At 44.4% G+C, this 20,314-nt stretch overlaps 1 protein-coding gene across 3 annotated transcripts in view; it reads right to left on the reverse strand.

The window, feature by feature from the left end:
- Positions 1-301: 301 nt before the first annotated feature.
- MYO1B (myosin IB) overlaps positions 302-20,314 on the reverse strand; it is a 211,803-nt gene continuing 191,790 nt past the window's right edge. For all 3 annotated transcript variants that reach the window (XM_054970608.1, XM_054970607.1, XM_054970606.1), the window contains 4 exons: positions 19,558-19,690; positions 13,566-13,718; positions 13,361-13,488; positions 302-1,967 (listed from right to left, as the gene is read on the reverse strand). In XM_054970608.1, the coding sequence (XP_054826583.1) occupies positions 1,844-1,967; positions 13,361-13,488; positions 13,566-13,718; positions 19,558-19,690 (538 nt within the window). In that variant the 3' untranslated portion in view covers positions 302-1,843. The remainder of the gene's footprint in view (positions 1,968-13,360; positions 13,489-13,565; positions 13,719-19,557; positions 19,691-20,314) is intronic.

Here is a 20,314-nt window from a genome sequence, read left to right on the forward strand (position 1 = left end):
TTATTTTTATTTAAGATGGTTTCAGGTTGGGTAGCCATGTTGGTTGACAGTAGAACAGCAGGATTTGAGTCCAGTGGCACCTATAAGATGTTCTGGGGTTTAAACTTTTGAGAGTCAACACTCCCTTGGTCAGATACAAGTGAGAATGGAGATCCCTAAACCTTTGTACCTCACTTGTTATTTAAGATGGCCATTCATCTAAAGGGGAAAAAGACATTATTGATGGATCTGCTTTGATTACCTTTTCTAGCGTTCAAAAAAATCTTGACATTCTTAATAAATGACTTGATGTCAGACAAAATAATTTTCAAAGCTTTTCTTTATTTATACTTGGGTTTTTAGCATTGCACGATTTGTGCAGTAATCTCCCCTGGAAGGCATCAGACTGAGGATACAACATGTCTAAAACCATCAACAAAGTCAAACAATCACATTCAAACAATCTTCTTTAGCTAACTTCTGCCTAAACACTTGAAAATGACGCCCCACAAATCAAGGCTCCCGAATAATTCTCCTGGTTTATACAAGGCTTTAAAGTTTGCAATCTGTGTTCTGAAAGTGAGAATGCAGGTCTTGACTGTAACGTGTTTCTGTGCACACAATACATATCAGGTGCACAAACTTATATAAAACTGTTTGAAATACAAAAATATGGTTATCACAAGAGTACCAAACAGCACAGAATTAAAACAATTATTTACCATTAAAATCAAATGTATGTACATTGTCTCCAATAGCGATAACTGTAGTGTACATCTGGAAACGCTCCCTTCAGATTGACACGGTACAGACCTAATTTCAGTCTTTTGAACAACAAATATGCAGGATGTCTTAACCCGTGCCTTCCCCCCACAAAAGTTATTATAAATAAGTTTTGCAAGCTGTATGAATGCTTTATTGCACATTGTATAGAGCATATGCCAATGTCTGGGGGGAGGGGGGAGATTAGATCCCATTTGACAGACATGTTATTTAAAATCACTTGCGCATGGCCCCCCTGTGCAAGCAATTGTACCCTCTGGAGATTTAACATTTAAAGGATAATTTTAAATTGATAGGGGAACCTTACACAAAACAAAGGACGTACCTCAGGCTGCATGGCTACAGGAACCCCCCAATATACGTGTTGCCTGCTTCATAGACTCATACAGTTTCCTACGCTTGTAAAGGCATTAAAAGTTGACAATTATAAAGCCCACTGCAAAACACCAGCTTCTTTGATGCAAATAAAACAAAAACATACGCAGATGCTGCGTATGTGGTCATACATTCCTTCTGCTTTGCAGAATTAAGGGTTTCCTGCCCTTGACGCTCTTAAAGATCCAATTACAGAGCTCTCTGCGCTGTTTGCAATTAACGGGGTAACTGCTTCTCACTGAGAAGTTTGTCAGAGTCTCCAATACGGTCTTACAATTAACCCTTTGGTCTGAGCTTTGCCATAGAATAGAACAAGCAGGGAAGAGACGCAACGAATGGCTTCCCGGTGCGGCTTGCGTGGCCGGAGGGGCAGGATTCCAGCAAACAAGTATGAAGATCAGGGCTGTAAGGTATATGGATTTATAATAAGCAGCACTAAAAAGTGAAGAATAAATAAAAACGATTAGAAGTATGAGAAGGCATTTGGCCTGCCTATAATACGCAGTCGGTGGACAAAGTCCACATATGGACCTTAGAGATTATCATACTAAAACATCTGTGTGTCGATAACTTCGTTGCATCTTTCGGCAAGGATTTCCCAAAGCTGTTGGCAGAACAACCCTTCCAGTCCCACGAAAATCCCCACCCCTGCTAAAATTGCACCGTTACAAAGAAGGGATCCGTGTAAAGGGAGGAGCACAGAGAATTAAGGCACAGCAACTTCAAGAAGTCGGTTGTTTTTTCGCTTGCAAGTTGGAATGTTGCCATTTTTCTGGTTCCCCCGCACAAACTTCACGCACACTTTGTCCTGTCGAAACTGAACGAGGAACCTAGAAGAGACCATAAAAACAAGTTTTAATTAGGGAGGCACAGTTCAGTTGGAGAAATCGGTCTTTGTACAGCTCACTGCCGTATGTTCTCTGTACGGAAAAGCATGAGGCATTAGCACTTCCCCAGCCCTGTCTGTATCATCAAGAAAAATAGAAGAAGTGAATCACATGATTTAATATTTCTCTCTTCAAGGTCTCTGGCTTTCCACAAGACCTCTCTTCAAGGACTCCGGCTGAACGTTTGTGGGATGTCTTCAAAATACACTTGTTTCAGGGCCAACCCTACCAGTATGCAAACCAAGACAAGTTGCTTCAGGCAGCAAACTTCTGACAGAAAACGGTCGGTTATTTTCACTCTTTGGGAGTAAGGGAGAGGTTTATTTGGATTTTGTGCCTCAGGAAACAAAACACCTTATGGTTCACCTAATACAAAGTTCATTCTCACCTTAGAAAGACCATTTAAAAAGTTCAAAGGCGACAATTAGAGAAAGTGTAAACAAATGTTACACCGGGTGTAAAAGTCTCTGCACCACCCATGGGATTCAACCTCAACTTTACCTTCGAAAGAGCAGCCATAACTTTTCCAGTTCTGCTGGGCTTTCTAGCTATAAAAATTATACCATTCTAGAAAGAAGAAAACAAAGAACAGAGGGATTGTTGTTGTGGGTTTTCCGGGCTGTATTGCCATGGTCTTGGCATTGTAGTTCCTGACGTTTCGCCTCTCAGTGTCTCTCAGTGTCAGTGTCAGACGTCACTGACACTGAGAGATCTCTGTCTTTTGGTGCTACACCTCTGAAGATGCCAGCCACAGCTGCTGGCGAAACGTCAGGAACTACAATGCCAAGACCACGACAATACAGCCCGGAAAACCCACAACAACCATTGTTCTCCGGCCGTGAAAGCCTTCGACAATAGTGACACTGAGAGATCTCTGTCTTTTGGTGCTACACCTCTGAAGATGCCAGCCACAGCTGTGGCGAAACGTCAGGAACTACAATGCCAAGACCACGGCAATACAGCCCGGAAAACCCACAACAACCATCGTTCTCCGGCCGTGAAAGCCTTCGACAATAGTGACACAGAGATCTCTGTCTTTTGGTGCTACACCTCTGAAGATGCCAGCCACAGCTGCTGGCGAAACGTCAGGAACTACAATGCCAAGACCACGGCAATACAGCCCGGAAAACCCACAACAACCATCGTTCTCCGGCCGTGAAAGCCTTCAACAATACATCGAACAGAGGGATTTCCTGTCCAGCCCCCTTGGGCCAGGATATTTTTAAAAAAATACACAAGAGAAAAAATTCTGACCAACTATATCTACTAGTAAGATACAACCAGAGCAGACCCAGGTGCCTCACGATCAATCACTAGATTGCATTTTTGTCAACTTCATTAGGAAAATGAAATACTATGGAAGGGCAATAGGTACTAAAACTACAGAGAAACCGCAGGAACAAGTGGTTCTGACACAAAGATTAGGGGCAGGATCCTATGTACATCTTCTGCCAAGCCGTCCTCCAACACAGAAAGACTTTTCTCCTTCGAAGGACTCCTTTCCCCATCTTTCCTCTCTCTATTGGAGAGAATCATTCTCTGAGAGACTGTTGGATCAAAGTTAGCGGAAGGAAGTCATAGGATCCAACCCGATTTTATTTTGATTTGATTTACAATCTGCTCTCTCGGCAAGCAGGCTCAGAGAGGACGACGACGTAATAAATATATACAATGAAAAACACTAATACCATCATAGAGATATTACGTAAATCATTTTAGGGCAGTGCACAATGCATCCCACATCTCAGTTCTCAAATATCTTCAGAGGCCATGGGGCAGGGTGGCCAAGAGCTAATTATTACAGGACTGGCAGGAGGCTGATTGGATGATCCGCCAGCCTCGACCACCATAAGCCTGGAAGAACATCTCCATCTTATAGGCCAGGGGAAACAATAACAAGTCCTGCTGAGGCCAGGCCTCCACGGACAGAGAGTTCCACCAGATAGGTGCCCAGGCTGAAAAAGCCCTGACCCTGGATGAGGCGAGGCAAACCTCCTTGGGGTCAGGGACCACCAGGGGCTGTTCATCTGCTGACCAGAGCAACCCCCAGGGAATACAGGTGAAAGGCAGTCCCGCAGATATGTCAGTCCCAGTCTGCTAAGGTCTTTAAAGGTTAGAATCAAACCTTGAACCTGATCCTAGATGTGGAAAGGCAACATGACCTGACCAGAGTTGAGAACTATTTATTGGAAAGAAGTATTATGAATAGGGTTGCACCAATGCCTTATACAAACAGCTTGGGGAATCCTGATTATAGAAGAGCTTTTACCCTATTAAGATCTGATGTCTTACCCTCTGCTGTCCTGGACGGCAAATATAAGAAGACACCTTATGAAAAAGGTTTGTGCCCATGTGGAGATGGGAGTGTTGAGTCCCTATTACATGGTTTCTTTGCGTGTAAAATATATGATCATATTAGGGAAATATATATTAAACCTATTATTGATAGTCTTCCGGGGAAAGAGAGAAAAAATTATATTCCAATCATGCTAGCAGACAGGAATAGGGAAACAACGCTCCAAGTGGCAAAATATGGCTGGATGGTCATTAATAGGAGGAAATCCTGGCTTAGTGTGCAGAATCCTAGATAAGTATTGTTATAATTTGATAATATAAGGTAATTTGAATTTTAGGTATTTATATTATGTAAATTATAGTAAGATACAATTTTAATGATTGCCTGGATATTTTATGTTTATATTGTTGCCAAATAATTATGCTTACTGATATATTATTTTATTTTATTTAAAGATTGGTTTATTAAGTAAATTTCTAAAGGTGGTAATTTGTTGAAATATGTACCTTTTAAATATTTATTTTAAAATGGCGTGTGTCTCGCTGATGTGCAATCATGTAATTTTGAATTGTTTTCAAGAATGTGATGGCCTCCGGCTAATAAACTTTGTTGTTGTTGAACATGGGCTGATTCCGCACACGTTGAATAATGCACTTTCAATGCACTTTATCAATCATTTGAGGTGGATTTTTTGTTCCGCACACAAAAAAATCCGTTCCAAATCATCTATAAAGAGGATTGGAAGTGCATTATCCAACGTGAGCGGAATCACTCCTGATCCGGAACTCCACTGGAAGCCAGTGCAGCTGATGCAAGACAGCTGTCATGCGTGACCAGAACAGAGTCCAGTCGCATGGAGTTCCCTGAGCACCAGTTGTTCCTACTGCAGCCTGTGTTGGACTTGAACACTCGACAAAGATCATCCGCTGGATTTACTTTTCTGTACCAAACAAGGTACTGGTGATCAAGTTAGGGGGTTAGAATTAAAAACCCTTGTCGTTGTTAGATTTATTATCAACAAAAGGTGAAGTTATGCCTTGGCAAGGGTGGATAACCACTTACACAGCAGTCTGCCCCAAGAGATTCAACTGTTGACAGATTGCTCTGGAGGATTTTGAGTGTCTTGATGGTGGACTCTGCTATGGTTTGGAATGCTACGCTATGGGGCGGGGGGGGGGGGTGTTGCCTCCTGTTCTCTCGCACCCTCCAAGACCACTCCTTGGCTTAGCTAGCAAGTTGGAAGCCCAAAAGTCTCACAAGATGGAGTGTTTGCCAGATCAATACTCCACAGAGTTCATTTGTAGGCCCACGTGAGGACGACCGCAAAGGCTTCGGGCGGATGTGAACGGGGTGCTTGGCACTGTGAAAACCGCCACCTCCAAACGGGATTCCCTGCCTCTCTCGGCGAGTTAAATTGCACCGGAAGTCACGATGCCTCTAGCCAAGGCTATTCATACGTCTTTTATGGCAGGAGTCGTCCCATGACCTTTGAAAAAGGTGGTGATTAAAACTCGTCTTGAGTCTTATTTGGCGGAAGAAGATGCAACAAGTTATAGGCCTATTTTTAACTGGCCTCTGTTGGCAGATGTGGGACTTCAGGTCTACCTGGATGACACATCTGCCCGTGATCTGTTCCAGTGTCTGACCTAGACATGGGATTGGGACAATATTAGTAATTCTGGTGAATGATCTTTACTTACATGCGAATGAGAAATGCTTCCCTGTTGACCCCTTTGGGCCGGACTACTATAATGCACTTTATGTGGGGGCTGCCCTTAAATTACTGGAACTTTCAATTAATGCAGAATGTATCAGCTACGTTGAACTTCTAACTCCAGCTCTGAAGCGACTTCTCTAGCCATCTCTTTGCTTCTGGGATCAATTTGAGGCAGCCTTTAAACGTATCTCGGCCTGGGACCCTCATAATTGAACGACTGCAACTCCCTAGATATCCCCACAAGCCAATTACGCTCATCTAGGCAGCTGCCACTCAATGCCCTCCCACAGATCTGTACATTCCTCTCCTCCTCTCCAACTGAACCAATTCTTTGGATATAATTAGGGGAGGAAGTCTGGAGGATACCCTTAACTGTCTTTTTTTAGGATGTCTTTTAAAGCCGTTCTATTTTGGATGATTTGCAGACGAGCAGGCTGCTTTCGTTGCCGTCAGTAAAGCCGAAAGACTATGTTCATGTCAGTTAACTATTTCTTTGATAGGTCTGTCTTATCTTACATTTGTGATTGTGCTGTATTTTTTTTCCCTGCTGCTTGGAGGCATTTTTGTTAGCCAGCTCGAGTCCTCAAAGAAAGTGAGCACACAAATATTTTAAGAAATAAATGCAGCTTAGAGGGGCTGTGGCTTGCCGGCAGAGCTTCTGTTTTGCATGTAGGAGGTCCCACATTCAACCCCCCAGTTAAAAGAACAAGTGGTGTGAAAGAACTCATCCTGAGACCCCGCAGAGCCACTGCCGATCTGAGTAGGGAATACTGACCTTGAAGGACCCAAAGGTCTGATTTGCGGTAAGACAGCTTCATGTGTGTGAAAAAGCACCTGGCCAACTCTGGTATCTGCCAGCCTACACAAGAAGACTGAGCACTGACGGATCAGACCAAAGTCAATCTAGTGTTGCACAAACTGCAAATTTGTTTGACCTGGTGCGGACTGCCCAACTAACAAGACTAGAGTGGAGAACTTTCAAGAGGAAACATTTATTTCAGGAATAAACGGGGTACAGGGTATAGGCACAGCAAAAAAAAAACCTCTCTGAGTCCCATTTCTCAATGGGGGGGGGAGCAGCAGCCTCTCTCACACAATACTACCTCCCCTCACTGTTGCTTCCCACCAACTAGTATTCAGATGCATATTTTCTTGGAACTGGGAAGTTTAATTTAGCTCTCATGGGACGCTAATTCCTGGGAGTCTAATCCTCCCATCCTGCTTTAAAGCCCCTGAAACTGGTGGTCATCTCTATGTTTTGTGTCTCTCCCAAATGTTAAATGAAGAATCACATGAAGAACTACTCTCTTTTTAAAATGTCCTTTATGGGGAATTTCACCCATGGGTGTTACTGAGAGGATGGAAAAATCTTCCCTCCAGCTGGTTATGCATTGTCACTGCAAGAGCTCTATCTACACACCGAGTCGGTTCACCCACCTTAGGCGACCTGGTGGGCTCCAGCTCCCCCGGGGCTTACCATATGGATGCCAAACTTAGTTTGGACGCCTGATCGGCAGAGCTCACTGCAGCCCCAGAACTCCTGAGTTCACGTGATCTACCAGCCTTGACCTCCCCAGTGGCTGGGGTCACCAGCTCCTGGCATCGTGCCCAGTTTTGGACTGGAGAAAAAGGGTGAGGAGATTGGCTCACACACTTACTGCACTGCCGTACAGCATTTAGTGTGCTTAAAATAATTTAGATCAAACACACATGCATGTATATCTCTCTGTGTATCTCTAGACATATACAGAGAGAGAAAGAAAGCACTTTCGCTAGATGTGGAATTGATACAAATGCTGACTTTACTTTCCAGATTGGATCAATATGGCGCACAGGAAATTCTACCACTGGCTGAAACAATCAGAAAATTTGTTTCAGCTGTATTTTGAGCATCCAGCACATTTAGTGCAAAGATAGTTCCCCCTCCTTCCACTTGATACCAGGAAATCAAGAAAAGTTGAGATCTCAATAATCTATTAAATATACACAACAAACTGAGAGACAGTCTCTCAGTTTGTCTCTCACTACAAACTGAGAGACAGTTTGATTTTCTTGTTCAGATATGAATTTGTTCATCTGGAGGATGCAATGCTGTGCTCAGGGGTCAAATGTCAGGGACAGGAGAGATCTGTGATCATAACTTTGCTTTTTTAAAAAAAAAGCTAGTCGTGGGGGGAGAATAAGAAGACGGGGACCCCAGTGCTGGGGGGAATGGTGCTTTCCTTCCCCTACCCGCTTTCCAGTGCCATTTTCCCAATGCAAAAACAACCCCCGTCTCCATATGCTTTCCTCCACCAGGCAAACGGCAGCGACACTGCGTAAACAACATAGACAGTAGGGATTAAAAAGCCCCTTCTCTGAACCACAGAGCCTTAATCCAAGCCCCCCAGCCCACCCGCCATGGTTGCTATTAGCTTGGCCCTCAGCCCCATGATATACAAATCTTTATTTTAGCCACAAATCTTCTCCACTATGAGACATAAGGGAATAATTGAGTGCTAATTTAATTTGGCCAGAAGGCAAGGCAAACATTTCCTAAATTAGTCCACAATAAAACTCATTTACCCACCTCCAGTACATTACAGAAGAAAGTTGAACTGTAACGACTTCCCTGCTCAATCACTAGGGCACGCTTTCATTCATAAAATCATTGCTAACTAATTGATGGGTGTTGTAACACTGTCATTTTTACCCACTAAAGCCAACTAACAACAGTTGTTGCCCACAGGAGGTAACTGTTCAACTTGCTTGGTCAGAAAATATAGCAGCTCACACCTCCCACAAACTACTCACACCCTTCCTAAGGGCTTATGATGTACTCCCACCAGCCTCCACTACAAATACAGAACAAGCCCTTTGGCCTGAACTCCAAAGGATTCTGTTCCTAATTCTCCAAGTGTCCATGCACAAAAAAAGCCACTTAAAACGCTACAGTATCGCCACTCCCATTTCTGAGACTCGGGTGTCAGCTTCTTCCTTTCTTCCAAAACCCTCAAACATTCCTCTCTTCCACCTGCAGCTTCAATACGAAAGTGCTTACAGTCTTGACACACCTGGCCCTGACCAAACAAGATGTGCATGGGCTTAGAAAATTACTGTGGGCACCCTCCGGGGGGGGGACCCCACTTCTAAATCCCATTGATTTCACTGGGATTTCAAATTAATCGTGTGCATAATTTTCTCCCACTGGGAAAAAAGGGAATCTTAGAATGCTTAACTTTGGCTGGATCACGTCTTAAGAGATTTGGAATGACATGCTAGGGAATTTGGGGGATGTTCCTTGCCTATAGGACAATTACGTTTTCAGAGTTTTCTTAACAATATGAAGGACTTTTATCCTTGCTTTAAGAAAATATTCAAAGTCCTGATTGCTTTTTGGGCTAAGCTGCACAGCCCGCCAGCATGGTATAGTGGTTAAGGTGTCGGACTAGGATCTGGGAGATCCAGGTTTGAATCCCCACTTTCCCAAGAAAGCTTGCTGGGTGACCTTTGGCCAGTCACACACACTCAGCCTAACCTACCTCGCAGGGCTGTTGTGAGGATAATATGGAAGAGAGAACTATGTCAGCTGCTTTGAGTCCCCATTGGGGAGAAAGTGGGGTATAAATGGAGTAAGTAAACTTTTCAGCTGATAGGTAGCTCAAACGGACAGATGGCTCTTAAAACCCAAGTTCTACTAGAACTTTTTACGTGGTAAAAGCAGATGAGCAACTTGGCACCTCCATCTATTAGGGCTTAATGTATTCAATTTTCCTGAAAGCCTCAAGAATTACATGAAAGACGGAAGTATATTTTTATCGCCCTTTTTAAATGAATGTCAAGTTCCATTCCTAGCCAGCTTTTCCAAAGCGGTCACACAAATTTTTGCAGTCCATTTTCATCACTCTTTTGGTGCTATTATACAGTTTCTGATACTTTCCCAGTCGGTAGGCAAAATTCTCTACTGTGCACAAATAATTAATTTCTGCATTCCTGAATGTCCTTTCCCACAAAAACATTCATGTAGAAACCCTGGAAATAAACAGCGAAAGCACCGTATCGCTATTTAACTTGCCCCAGTGCCACAGGTGGCTAGCCAATGTTGTGTAGTAGTGAGAGCATTCGACTATGACTGGTAAGACCTGCGTTCAAATCCTCCCACTAACGTAAAACACACTGGACGACTTTGGTACAGTCACTCGCTAGGCCTCAGCTAGCTCACAGGGTTGCTGTGAGGACAGACTGGATAAAACCATGCGTGCTGCCTTGAAACTAGGGCCCGGCAGGATTTGTTATCTTTCCGCCAGGCCTGCAAGACGGAGATGTTCCGCCAGACATTTGGTGGGGGCTAGGCTGTCCTCTCCCCGGCCATACCACTGAAGACCTTCCACCACCCATAATGTTTTAATGTTTTTATAATGCTTTTACTGTTTTAAACTGTTGTTAAACCGCCCTGAGCCTGTCTGACGGGGAGGGCGGTCTAGAAATGTGATAAAATAAATAAATAAATAAGAGTAAAGAAGGGGAACAGAACAGAAGGCCACCTCCGCTGCCACCATTCTAGAAGGCATTTTAACACAAAGGAAGCTTCCAACAGAGATTAAAGTAAACACACAACACACACACCCAGGCAGTACTTCAGAGCAGACTCAAACGTATGTATACCACAGAGCAAGGCTGTCACTTGGCAGAGAGGCTAAAAGCACACAAAGGGATCCCAGGTCCCCTGCAGGGAGAACTGCAACTTTTATCCAAGGAACCAGAGGGGGTCAAAAGGGCCAGCAAGCTTCTATGGCAAGTAGGAATTCAAACCAAACTCAAGAGGGAAACCTCCTAATAAACCAGTAATCAAAAAGCAGAAGCTCAAGGAGGTGAAAAATGGGGTTACAAAGAAACACCCTATGCACATAGATAGTCAATTTCAATGTTATATTCCACACAGTATGTATCTGTTACAATTCATCACATACAATCAATCACATAGTCCAATACCCCATTATATTTACTGGGTATGAGTCATTAAATTATTTCATCTGTCCTTTCCGTTTTTATGTCGCCTTTGTCGAGCACACAAAATCGCCCGGCACAAAGTCCACGCAAGCTGTTTGTTTCCTCTGGTGTGGTGAAGTGGAAGCAGTACTTCAAAGGTGTAGACGGTGTAGGCTACGAGCTTTGCCAGCTCTTTTGCTATCGGCTCATTTCGAGTCTTGTCTTCCTCTAGCCAATTTATTAATTTTCTTAATGAACCTTTCTCAAATCCAGGCTGCAGTAAAATCATTGTCCCAACCCATAAATGATTAATGATGCATACCCAGTAAATATAATGGGGTATTGGACTACGTGATTGATTGTATGTGATGAATTGTAACAGATACGTACTGTGTGGAATATAACATTGAAATTGACTATCTATTTACGTGCACAGGGTGTTTCTTTGTAACCCCATTTTTCACTTCCTTGAGCTTCGGCGTTTTGCTTTTTGAAGTAGGAATTCAAACCCGGGTATCCCATAATTTTTAAGGGGGGGGGGTAAAGTGATCTTTACGAAGGGTAAATAGATATTTGTGAAGATAAGATAATGTTTTTAAGAAATAATATTTTACTTTAAGTAATATAATAGTATATAGTAGATATAATTGGATAATGGGTTGGAAAACTGTTGGAAGTCTAGTAAAAAAGGGGGGAGGAGTGGGTGGGGGAAATTAGGATATGGGGAATAACAGATTATGTATGAAATGATTTATGTACTAACTCACCCAATAAAAATTGTTTAAAAAAAAACAAACCTGGGTATCCCAGATCCTACCCTGACACTAACCACTGCATAACACTGTCGCTCCGTTCACATTACATTTAAAAGATACAAACATTTCAGAGAGCAGGTGGCAGACTTCTGCAGGCTCCAGCGGCAACTGCCACAGTGATTCATTCCCCAATTCTCTTTTTCTCACAACTTTCAGATGGGGCTAGACTGACAACTTAATTTATAATATCATACCATAATATGACTATTATAAATCCACATCCATCTGTTTGTCTATTCAGGAACTCAGTTTCTTTTCTTGAGTGCCATTTCTAATAATATTTCATCACTGTTGTTAGGCCAACTTCTCTCCAGAGCCATGTCCTATTTGCAATTTTGCATGGAAGGGCAGTTCTTATGGTCTATGTTGCCAAGTATATTTTCAAAGCAGGGGCACCACTTGACAGTGGTTCCTGCAGCAGGGGTGGTGGTGGTGTGTGAGTGTGTGTGTTGGGGGGGGAGGGGAGGGGGAGGGGGGAGAGAGGGGGAAGAGAGAGGGAGAGCAAGGGGGAGAGGGGGAGAGACGGAGAGAGAGGGAGAGAGGGGGAGGGAGAGAGAGAGGGGGGAGACAGAGAGGGAGGGGGCGGGCAATGTAATTTTCTTACATGTAAATGGCACCTGTATAGAAAATCTGATTTGTGTAACACAGCCTTTAGAAATCAAAGGCATTATCACACATGGGAAGGAGATCCTAGACAAGACAAACTTGACCAGTCAAGAACATCAACAACTTATATGCAATAAACTAAACATGCTTTTTATTCTCTTAAGAAAACTCCCACATACTTCCAAGAAACACCAATTTCTACTCATGCTAAATATACTAAAAATTCTTCAGTCTCATTTTTTTCCAGACCCTCCGGCAGGCTAGGAATTCCACAGCAATAAATTAGTGAGCCACAAGGCTCCATTTTATGAGAACACGCACCACAACGATTACTAGGAGGGGCTGATTTGGCCGCCCTTTGTTCTCAGGAAGGCCGACTTGTCATGAAATGCGATCAATTACGTTCCATACATTCCTAACAGTGAGGATGTCAAGAAGAACATGGCTCTGTGAAGAAAGAAATGCCTATGGATGTGCATCCATGCTTAAATACCAACGAGGAGGAGGCCCTAATAGCTGATGCAGTCACCTTGGCACTTGACTTCCAGGTATTATGTAGGTAAGCCAGAGTAATCAGAGACAGAAAACAATCAGAAGGTTCCTTTGTGCAAACAGTCTTAGGCCAAGGAGGAACACCAAACCTGGCTTATGCCGTTAGTCAGGTTGAAAGGAGAAATAAGGGAATGGAGCAGGGCCTTCTCTGTTGTGGCACCCATACTATATGTTCCCTGTCCAGGGAGGTATATTAAGTTACATCGTCTTGCCAGCAGGTGAAAACTACTCTATTTTTCACAAGCTTTCCCTGGTCTTGATAATTTTTTTCTTAGCATCTTATGTTTTTACTGGTTTCTATATTGGAATTTCTTCTTTTTAACCCGTTGTACCTTGTTTGAATATTTTTAGCATTAAAAAACATGCAGAGCCAAAAACATACTCATCAGATATTTCAATGTTGAGTTTCTGGTTGGTTTGGCTGAGCGTGGTGCGGTAAAGCTTGGTAGCCATTTCGATCAGATGATCGCTGCTGAACAGGAAGTCTCCCTTCCCAGCTGCTCCCGACCCCTGGCAGAGAAAGGAAACTAGGTGTTGAGAACAGCAATTTGTGTATGTGGATGTATCATATGAGACTGGACACCTACCTCTCTGAGGTGTACAGCAAAGAAGCCATCGTTCTGAGAGCTCATGGACACCTTAGTGACATCTCCTAGGGGAAGCTCTGACTTGATATTCCCTGACTTTTGATCGGCAAGGAGGACATTATTTTTTGTGAGCAAGAAAATCCGAGCAGTGCACTGCGAAAGAACGATAAAAGGTTATTTCTGGGCCTGTAGAAGTACATGTTCCCCAACACCTTTTCAAGTCAAATGTGCACCAATGTTTTCAAAAATCCGGATGACCAAGATGGTCCAAAGAACACAGCATGGCGACTAAATCTCTTAGGATGAACTGCCCAACGGCCAAGTGAGATTCATTGAGAAATTTCCTTCTCAGTGGTTCCGAGGTGGGGCAGTCTTCAAGACATCCACCAATTCCTCTCGGTTGCAGACAAAACGGTTGTTCAAAGGAGAAACGAGGGGCGGGACTTCCCTCAAATGGAACTTTAGTCTGGAACAGCCCCTATACGTGTCTCCTATAACTGAACTAACCAGAAGAAACCAACCCAGAACAGAGAAAAGGGACATCGCTCGGAACCTGAACAGTGAAATCCTAAGCAGAGTTACTCCAGTCTAAGCCCATTAAAATCAATGCGCTTAGACTAGAATAACTCTGTTTAGGATTTCACTATAAGCCTATGATGAGTCAGGCTGGCTGTCCCAAAACAATCAATGAAAGCTCTGTGTTAGGACAACGTGCCGCCTCCTGCCCTATTCCAGAACTGCTAAAAATGACACTTCACGGAAAGTATTGATTTTTTTTTTACTACTTACATTATTTATGATTTTCATTTAACATATTTATTAGCTGCCTTTCAACCTTGCAGGAACACAAGGTGGCTTACAATGTAATTTAATAATAATAATAATAATAATAATAATAATAATAATAATAATAATAATAATAATAATAATAATAGATTTATATACCGCCCTTCAGAACAACTTAATGCCCACTCGGAGCGGTTTACAAAGTATGTTGTTATCATCCCCACAACAAAACACCCTGTGAGGTGGGTGGGGCTGAGAGCGCTCTGAGAGAGCTGTGACTCGCCCAAGGTCACCCAGCTGGCTTCAAGCGGAGGAGTGGGGAATCAAACCTGGCTCTCCAGATTAGAGTCCCGCGCTCTTAACCACTACACCAAACTTGCTCTCATTTTCTCACGGTTCCTGGGTTGGGGCAGCCTTCAAGAAGGGAGAGAGCTGAGCAGACCCTTTGGGGGCAGTCTAGTTATCTGGTAATACCTTCGGCAATAGCCACCTTCCAAAAGCGGCTTCGGTCGAGTAAAAGCAACCTATGCAGTGACGCTTGGCAGAGGAGGGAACGGACTTCCGTGCAGTCACCTTACACACTGTTTCTAAGGATAGGCAACTTCTGTAGGCTGCTGATGTCATGGCTCCTCTAAGGGGGTGAAGGATTATAGCCTCCAGAGGCTGTTACCGTAGATTAGTAGAAACAACAGATACATTCCTTGATGCGTCTAGCTATAGAGGAGAACATTCTCAAAAAGGAAACTTATGGGGCTTCTGATTTTTTGGTATCTTTGCTCCTAAAAATTTAGCAACTCACAGTGCAATCCTAAGCAGAGTTACTTCAGTTTAAGACCACTGATTTCACTGGGCTTAGATCGGAGTAACTCTGTTTAGGATTTCACTGTAAGGGCTCTAATCGGTCAGTGATCTTCTCTGACCCCTGCTTGGTGCAGTGGAGCTGTGCCATCAAGTGGGTCCTCCCAGCATGCTAGAGTGGCATCTATGGCAATTTATTTATTTATTTATTTGTCATTTATAGTCCGCCTTTCTCACTGAGACTCAAGGCGGATTACATAGTGTGAAATTAGTACAATCAATATCAAGGACATTTCCATACAGTGTCAAGGGCATTTCCATAAACAATGCCATAGGATTTTACAAAGACATAGCATTAGCAAGCATCCAATACAGAGTTGAAGAATTGCCAAAACAGAACAGAATCAATTCTAGGACTGACATTATGTAACATGAAGCACAGGTAGTATACAGGAGTACATATTCAAAGCAACAGATAATATGCAAGGCAACGTAGTGGTGAAGTCTATAGTCCCTAACTCATTAACAAAGCAGCTGAGACCCCCACCCCTCCCTACAATAGTTCCCTCCTATCTGAGTAAAAAAGCCTGCTTGAATAATTCGGTTTTGCATCGTTTGTGGAAAGCCAGGAGAGTGGGGGCTCTCCTGACCTCCTCAGGCAGGCCGTTCCACAGGGCAGGGGCCACCAGAGAAAGCCCGTGTGTGGGCTGCTGTTGATTTCACCCATGTGCAGGCTGGCACCTGCAAGAGACCCTGTTCTGATGAGCAAAGATGCCGTGGAGGAGCATAGGAAGGGTGGTGGTCTCACAGGTATGCTGGGCCAAGGCCGTGAAGAGCTTTGTATGTAATAACCAATACCTTGAACTGAGCATGGTAACTGATATGGAGTGACTGTAGGATGGAGTGACTGTAGGATGGCATAGATCCAGGAGTTAGCTGTGTTCGTCTGCAGTAGCAAAATAGAAACTAGTCCAGTAGCACCTTTAAGACTAACCAACTTTACTGTGGCATAAGCTTTCGAGAACCACAGTTCTCTTCGTCAGATGTAGGATGGCGGTGATGTTCATGCTCCTGCTCGCTCCTGCTAACAGTCAAGCTGCAGCATTTTGCACCAATTGGAGTCTCCTAGTTAACTTACATGGGAGACCAATGTATAGTGCATTATAATAGCCTTGATGTTACCATAGCATGAATCCAGGTGACCAGGTCGGCCATGTCGAGGTAAGAAGCCATCTTCCAGGCTAAGGTGAGATTGTACTAAGCATTTTTTGTGGCCGCCTTAACTTGTTTTTCTAGTAGTAGCGCTGGACCCAGTATAACCTCTAGGCTCTTAACCGAGTCTGTGAGGGTCAGACGAACTCCATCGAAAGTGGGAGTCTTTCAAGACCCCTGCCTTCCCAACAAGCATCACTTCAGTCTTGTCGGAGTTCAGTTTCAACTAGGAGGTGCATCGGTTCTTAAACGAGTGGCCTAGAGTGCTCTTACTTCCCATCCAGCCATGACATTAGCTGACTCCGTGTGAAGACTGGAACACGCACTATAATGCTGGCCTGTTGTGGTATCACTACTCAGAAAGCAAGAAGTCTCTGTAGCTGCAGTGCGTGGAATCTCGCCCAAATAATTACTTCTTTGCAAGAGTCTAGCGTACACAGAAGAAGAGTGTCATAGGATGGTTGTGGGTTTTCCGGGCTGTATTGCCGTGGTCTTGGCATTGTAGTTCCTGACGTTTCGCCAGCAGCTGTGGCTGGCATCTTCAGAGGTGTAGCACCGAAAGACAGAGATCTCTCAGTGTCACAGTGTGGAAAAGATGTTGGCAGGTCATTTATATCTACTCAGGAGGGGTGGGGTTGAGCTGAGTCATCCTGTAAGAGTTTCCCAGGGTGTGGAATGCTAATGGCGGGAGGCTTCACTGTATCCTGAGGAGGTTCTTTTGCATATGGATTGGCGCTTGATGTACTAATCTTCTCTGCAGGGCTATTGTCAGGTATAGAGTGTTTCGTTAGCCTGGTGTTTTTCAGGGTGTCATCGGATGTTTATGGCACTTGAATGTCTTGGGCGGGGGAGATCCCTGACCTTTGTCATTCTTTGCCCAGAGGGGAAGATCTATTCCCTCTAAGGGTTTGTTCAAACTCCCAGGTGCTGAACCTGCTGGCTGGGCCCAAGGGTGCTTTTCTTCTGGTCGACTCTGAAGCTTTGGAGGGTGGCGGGAGAGGTGCCAACATCCTGCATTTCCTGCTAAAGGGCTGGACAATCTCATTAGGTTATCATTAAAACATATGGGAAGCAAGAGGTCCTAGAGCCAAGGGTGGGGGATTAGGGCAACCAGTAAATATCCAAGGAAAGGAAGCAAGGACACGACTGGCAGGCTCAAAATTGAAAGTGGCGCCTCATATTTATGATTGAAAAAGCCCCCCACTGTGGGATTCCCTGATGGGGGTATATAGATGGCTGTCCAACAGGCCTGCTGAGACAATAAAAACCGCGGGGCTGAATGTCCCAGACGACTGCTGTGAAAGTCTCCGTCCAAAATCACTTTATCCCGTGGTCATAGATCCAGAAGAGTTAGCCGTGTTCGTCTGCAGTAGCAAAATAGTAAAGAGTCCAGTAGCCCCTTTAAGACTAACCAACTTTACTGTAGCATAAGCTTTCGAGAACCACAGCTCTCTTCTTCAGATCTATTTTTTTATCCAGTGGTTTAACCATTTCACATTCCAGACCGCTCTTGGTGTCTGCATTTTTCTTGCGGGCGATGAAAAAGATGGAGAAGACCCTCAACAGATGATGAGGTGTTAGTGCCCATTCTGTGGCCCCCTTGCTAATAGCTGATGAACAGCCTGGAGTGTTCTGGTTCTGGAGGGCTGGACGAACCCGTTTCTGGGAAGGGCTCTGAATACCAGCCAGGGGCGCCGTAGCCAATGATGTTAACAGAGTGCAAAGGTAGAAGGAAAAGGCCTCACCTCGAGGAGGCAGCTAGGCACCATGAAAAGCAGGCTGCCTGAATCAAGGCTAGCAGGCAAGGCTCGAATTGCCCCAGGGGCAGGAAGGGTTCCTGAGAGGGAAAGGTGGGGCCGTGGGGCAGTAGAGCGAAGCCGCCTGGGGCTCAGTTAGGACACACCGGCCACACCAGGTGCAGTGAGAAAGTCACTGGGCTTAAGTTCTTCCCTAGCTGAGAGGAGGGAGGCGAGCAGGGAGAGCAGAAGGAAGCCCTTGTTTTTTGACCTCCAAGGAAGCACGGAGAAGAACAGCAACACTCGGGAGCCCATTTTCTCCCCTTAAAGATGCCACCAGCTGCTCTTGCTCTTTCCTGGCCAGAGAGGAAAGGAAAAAAAGCAGAGGATTTTGCCCAAAGCATCTTTTTTTTAGCTGGAGGGGGATTGCGCAGCTTACTTCTTTTTCGATGTATTGTCAAAGGCTTTCACGGACCGAGAACGATGGTTGTTGTGGATTTTCCGGGCTGTATAGCTGTGGTCTTGGCATTGTAGTTTCTGACGTTTCACCAATCCATATGCAAAAGAACCTCCTCAGGATACAGTGAAGCCTCCCTCCATTAGCATTCCACACCCTGGGAAACTCTTACAGGATGACTCAGCCCAAACCCACTTTCCTGAGTAGATATAAATTACCTGCCAACATCTTCTCCACACTGTGACACTGAGAGATCTCTGTCTTTTTGTGCTACATCTCTGAAGATGTCAGTCACAGCTGCTGGCGAAACGTCAGGAACTACAATGCCGAGCCCACGGCTATACAGCCCGGAAAATCCACAACAACCACACTACTTTTTCCACCACAGTTGTCGAAGGGGATAGGAGGTGACCGATGATCTCTCCTGTGAAATGCAACTGCAGCAACGCTTTTGCTCCAGGCTGAATAGGGAGGCAGGTCAGTGGTTCCGAAGGAGAAGTTTTCTGCTCTCCGTAATTCCAGCAAAGTAGAGCCAGGATTGTAACCTGCTATTTGCAGGCCAGACAGGGCCAGTCTGAAAGGAAACCACTTGGTTTTCTGCTACTCTGAGTGACAACCTTGCTTGCACCCAAGGGTGCCTTCCCGTTCTGAAGACTGCTCCATCCTTGACAAATGTTGCGGGGAAGCAAGTTAAAGTTGATTGTCTGATGTTCATGTGTGAAAACAGGACACCAAGATGAAACAGCCTGAAGTCAACAGTAAGGTCAACCAGAACTGGCCACGTGTAAAAACTAGAAACACTAGAATATTAAATGCAACTACTGTTGCTATTGATTCATAGCAAGCAGTCCAGTAAAAAGCTGATTTAACACAAACGGAAATATCCAGAAAAATAGATCTCTCCCATAATACAAGTTTACAACAAATTAAGTCTTACGCATCAGAACCAAATTAAGCCTCTTACACACAGAACCAGTCCTCAACAGAACACACACATTCTTACCTTCCCATTTGCTCTGTTGATTTTGTTTACTACTTCGGCAATGATAATTTTCTCCTCCACGGCGTCTTTTAGTTTTTTGTACTTGGGGTTCTTGCTGATTTCAAGGTAAGCCCCTTGGAATGGCTGCCCGACGCTTTAGGGAGACAAAGGAAATAAACATTAATAAAGGATCAATAGGAGAAGGAATCTGGGAGCACTTAAGACGCAAGGCGAACCAGACGTGTAAGTAACGACATGCCTGGCTGTCAAGGGCAGGAAAGAAGTGCTTGCTTGCATGTGATCCAAGCTTTTATGAACCGGGAGAGTGTTGTTCCTTACCCCTTCCAGAATATAAATGCACCACAAATGACTAAGTTCCATATACATGGACAGGCGGGTTAATAAAACTTATTTTAAAATACAGGCAAGTAACAATCATGAACTTCTGTGCATGGCTGCTTTGGATTTGTGGGGCGGGCAGATGGGAATCACGGGTCTATTCTTGAACGGCATGCCAAGGAGATCTTCCCTACTGGCAAATGCAAGAGGTGAGAAAAAAGTGGTGCTCTGCAAGTTTTCAGAAGCAACCAGTTGCTATGACCTGCAGTAAACTGTGTGATTGGGCTGAACACCATCCCCGAGTGGCTAAGACTCATGCCCAGTTCACACTTGCTGCAGAAGGAGATGGTAGAATGGAACGGGCCGCTGCTCGGCATGCTCCTTTGCATAAAAAACCCTCCATGCAAACAGAAAAGTAGCTTCCACCTGCCATTCAAGT

Source organism: Eublepharis macularius, chromosome 2, assembly GCF_028583425.1.
Source record: "Eublepharis macularius isolate TG4126 chromosome 2, MPM_Emac_v1.0, whole genome shotgun sequence".
NCBI classification, from domain to species: domain Eukaryota; kingdom Metazoa; phylum Chordata; class Lepidosauria; order Squamata; family Eublepharidae; genus Eublepharis; species Eublepharis macularius.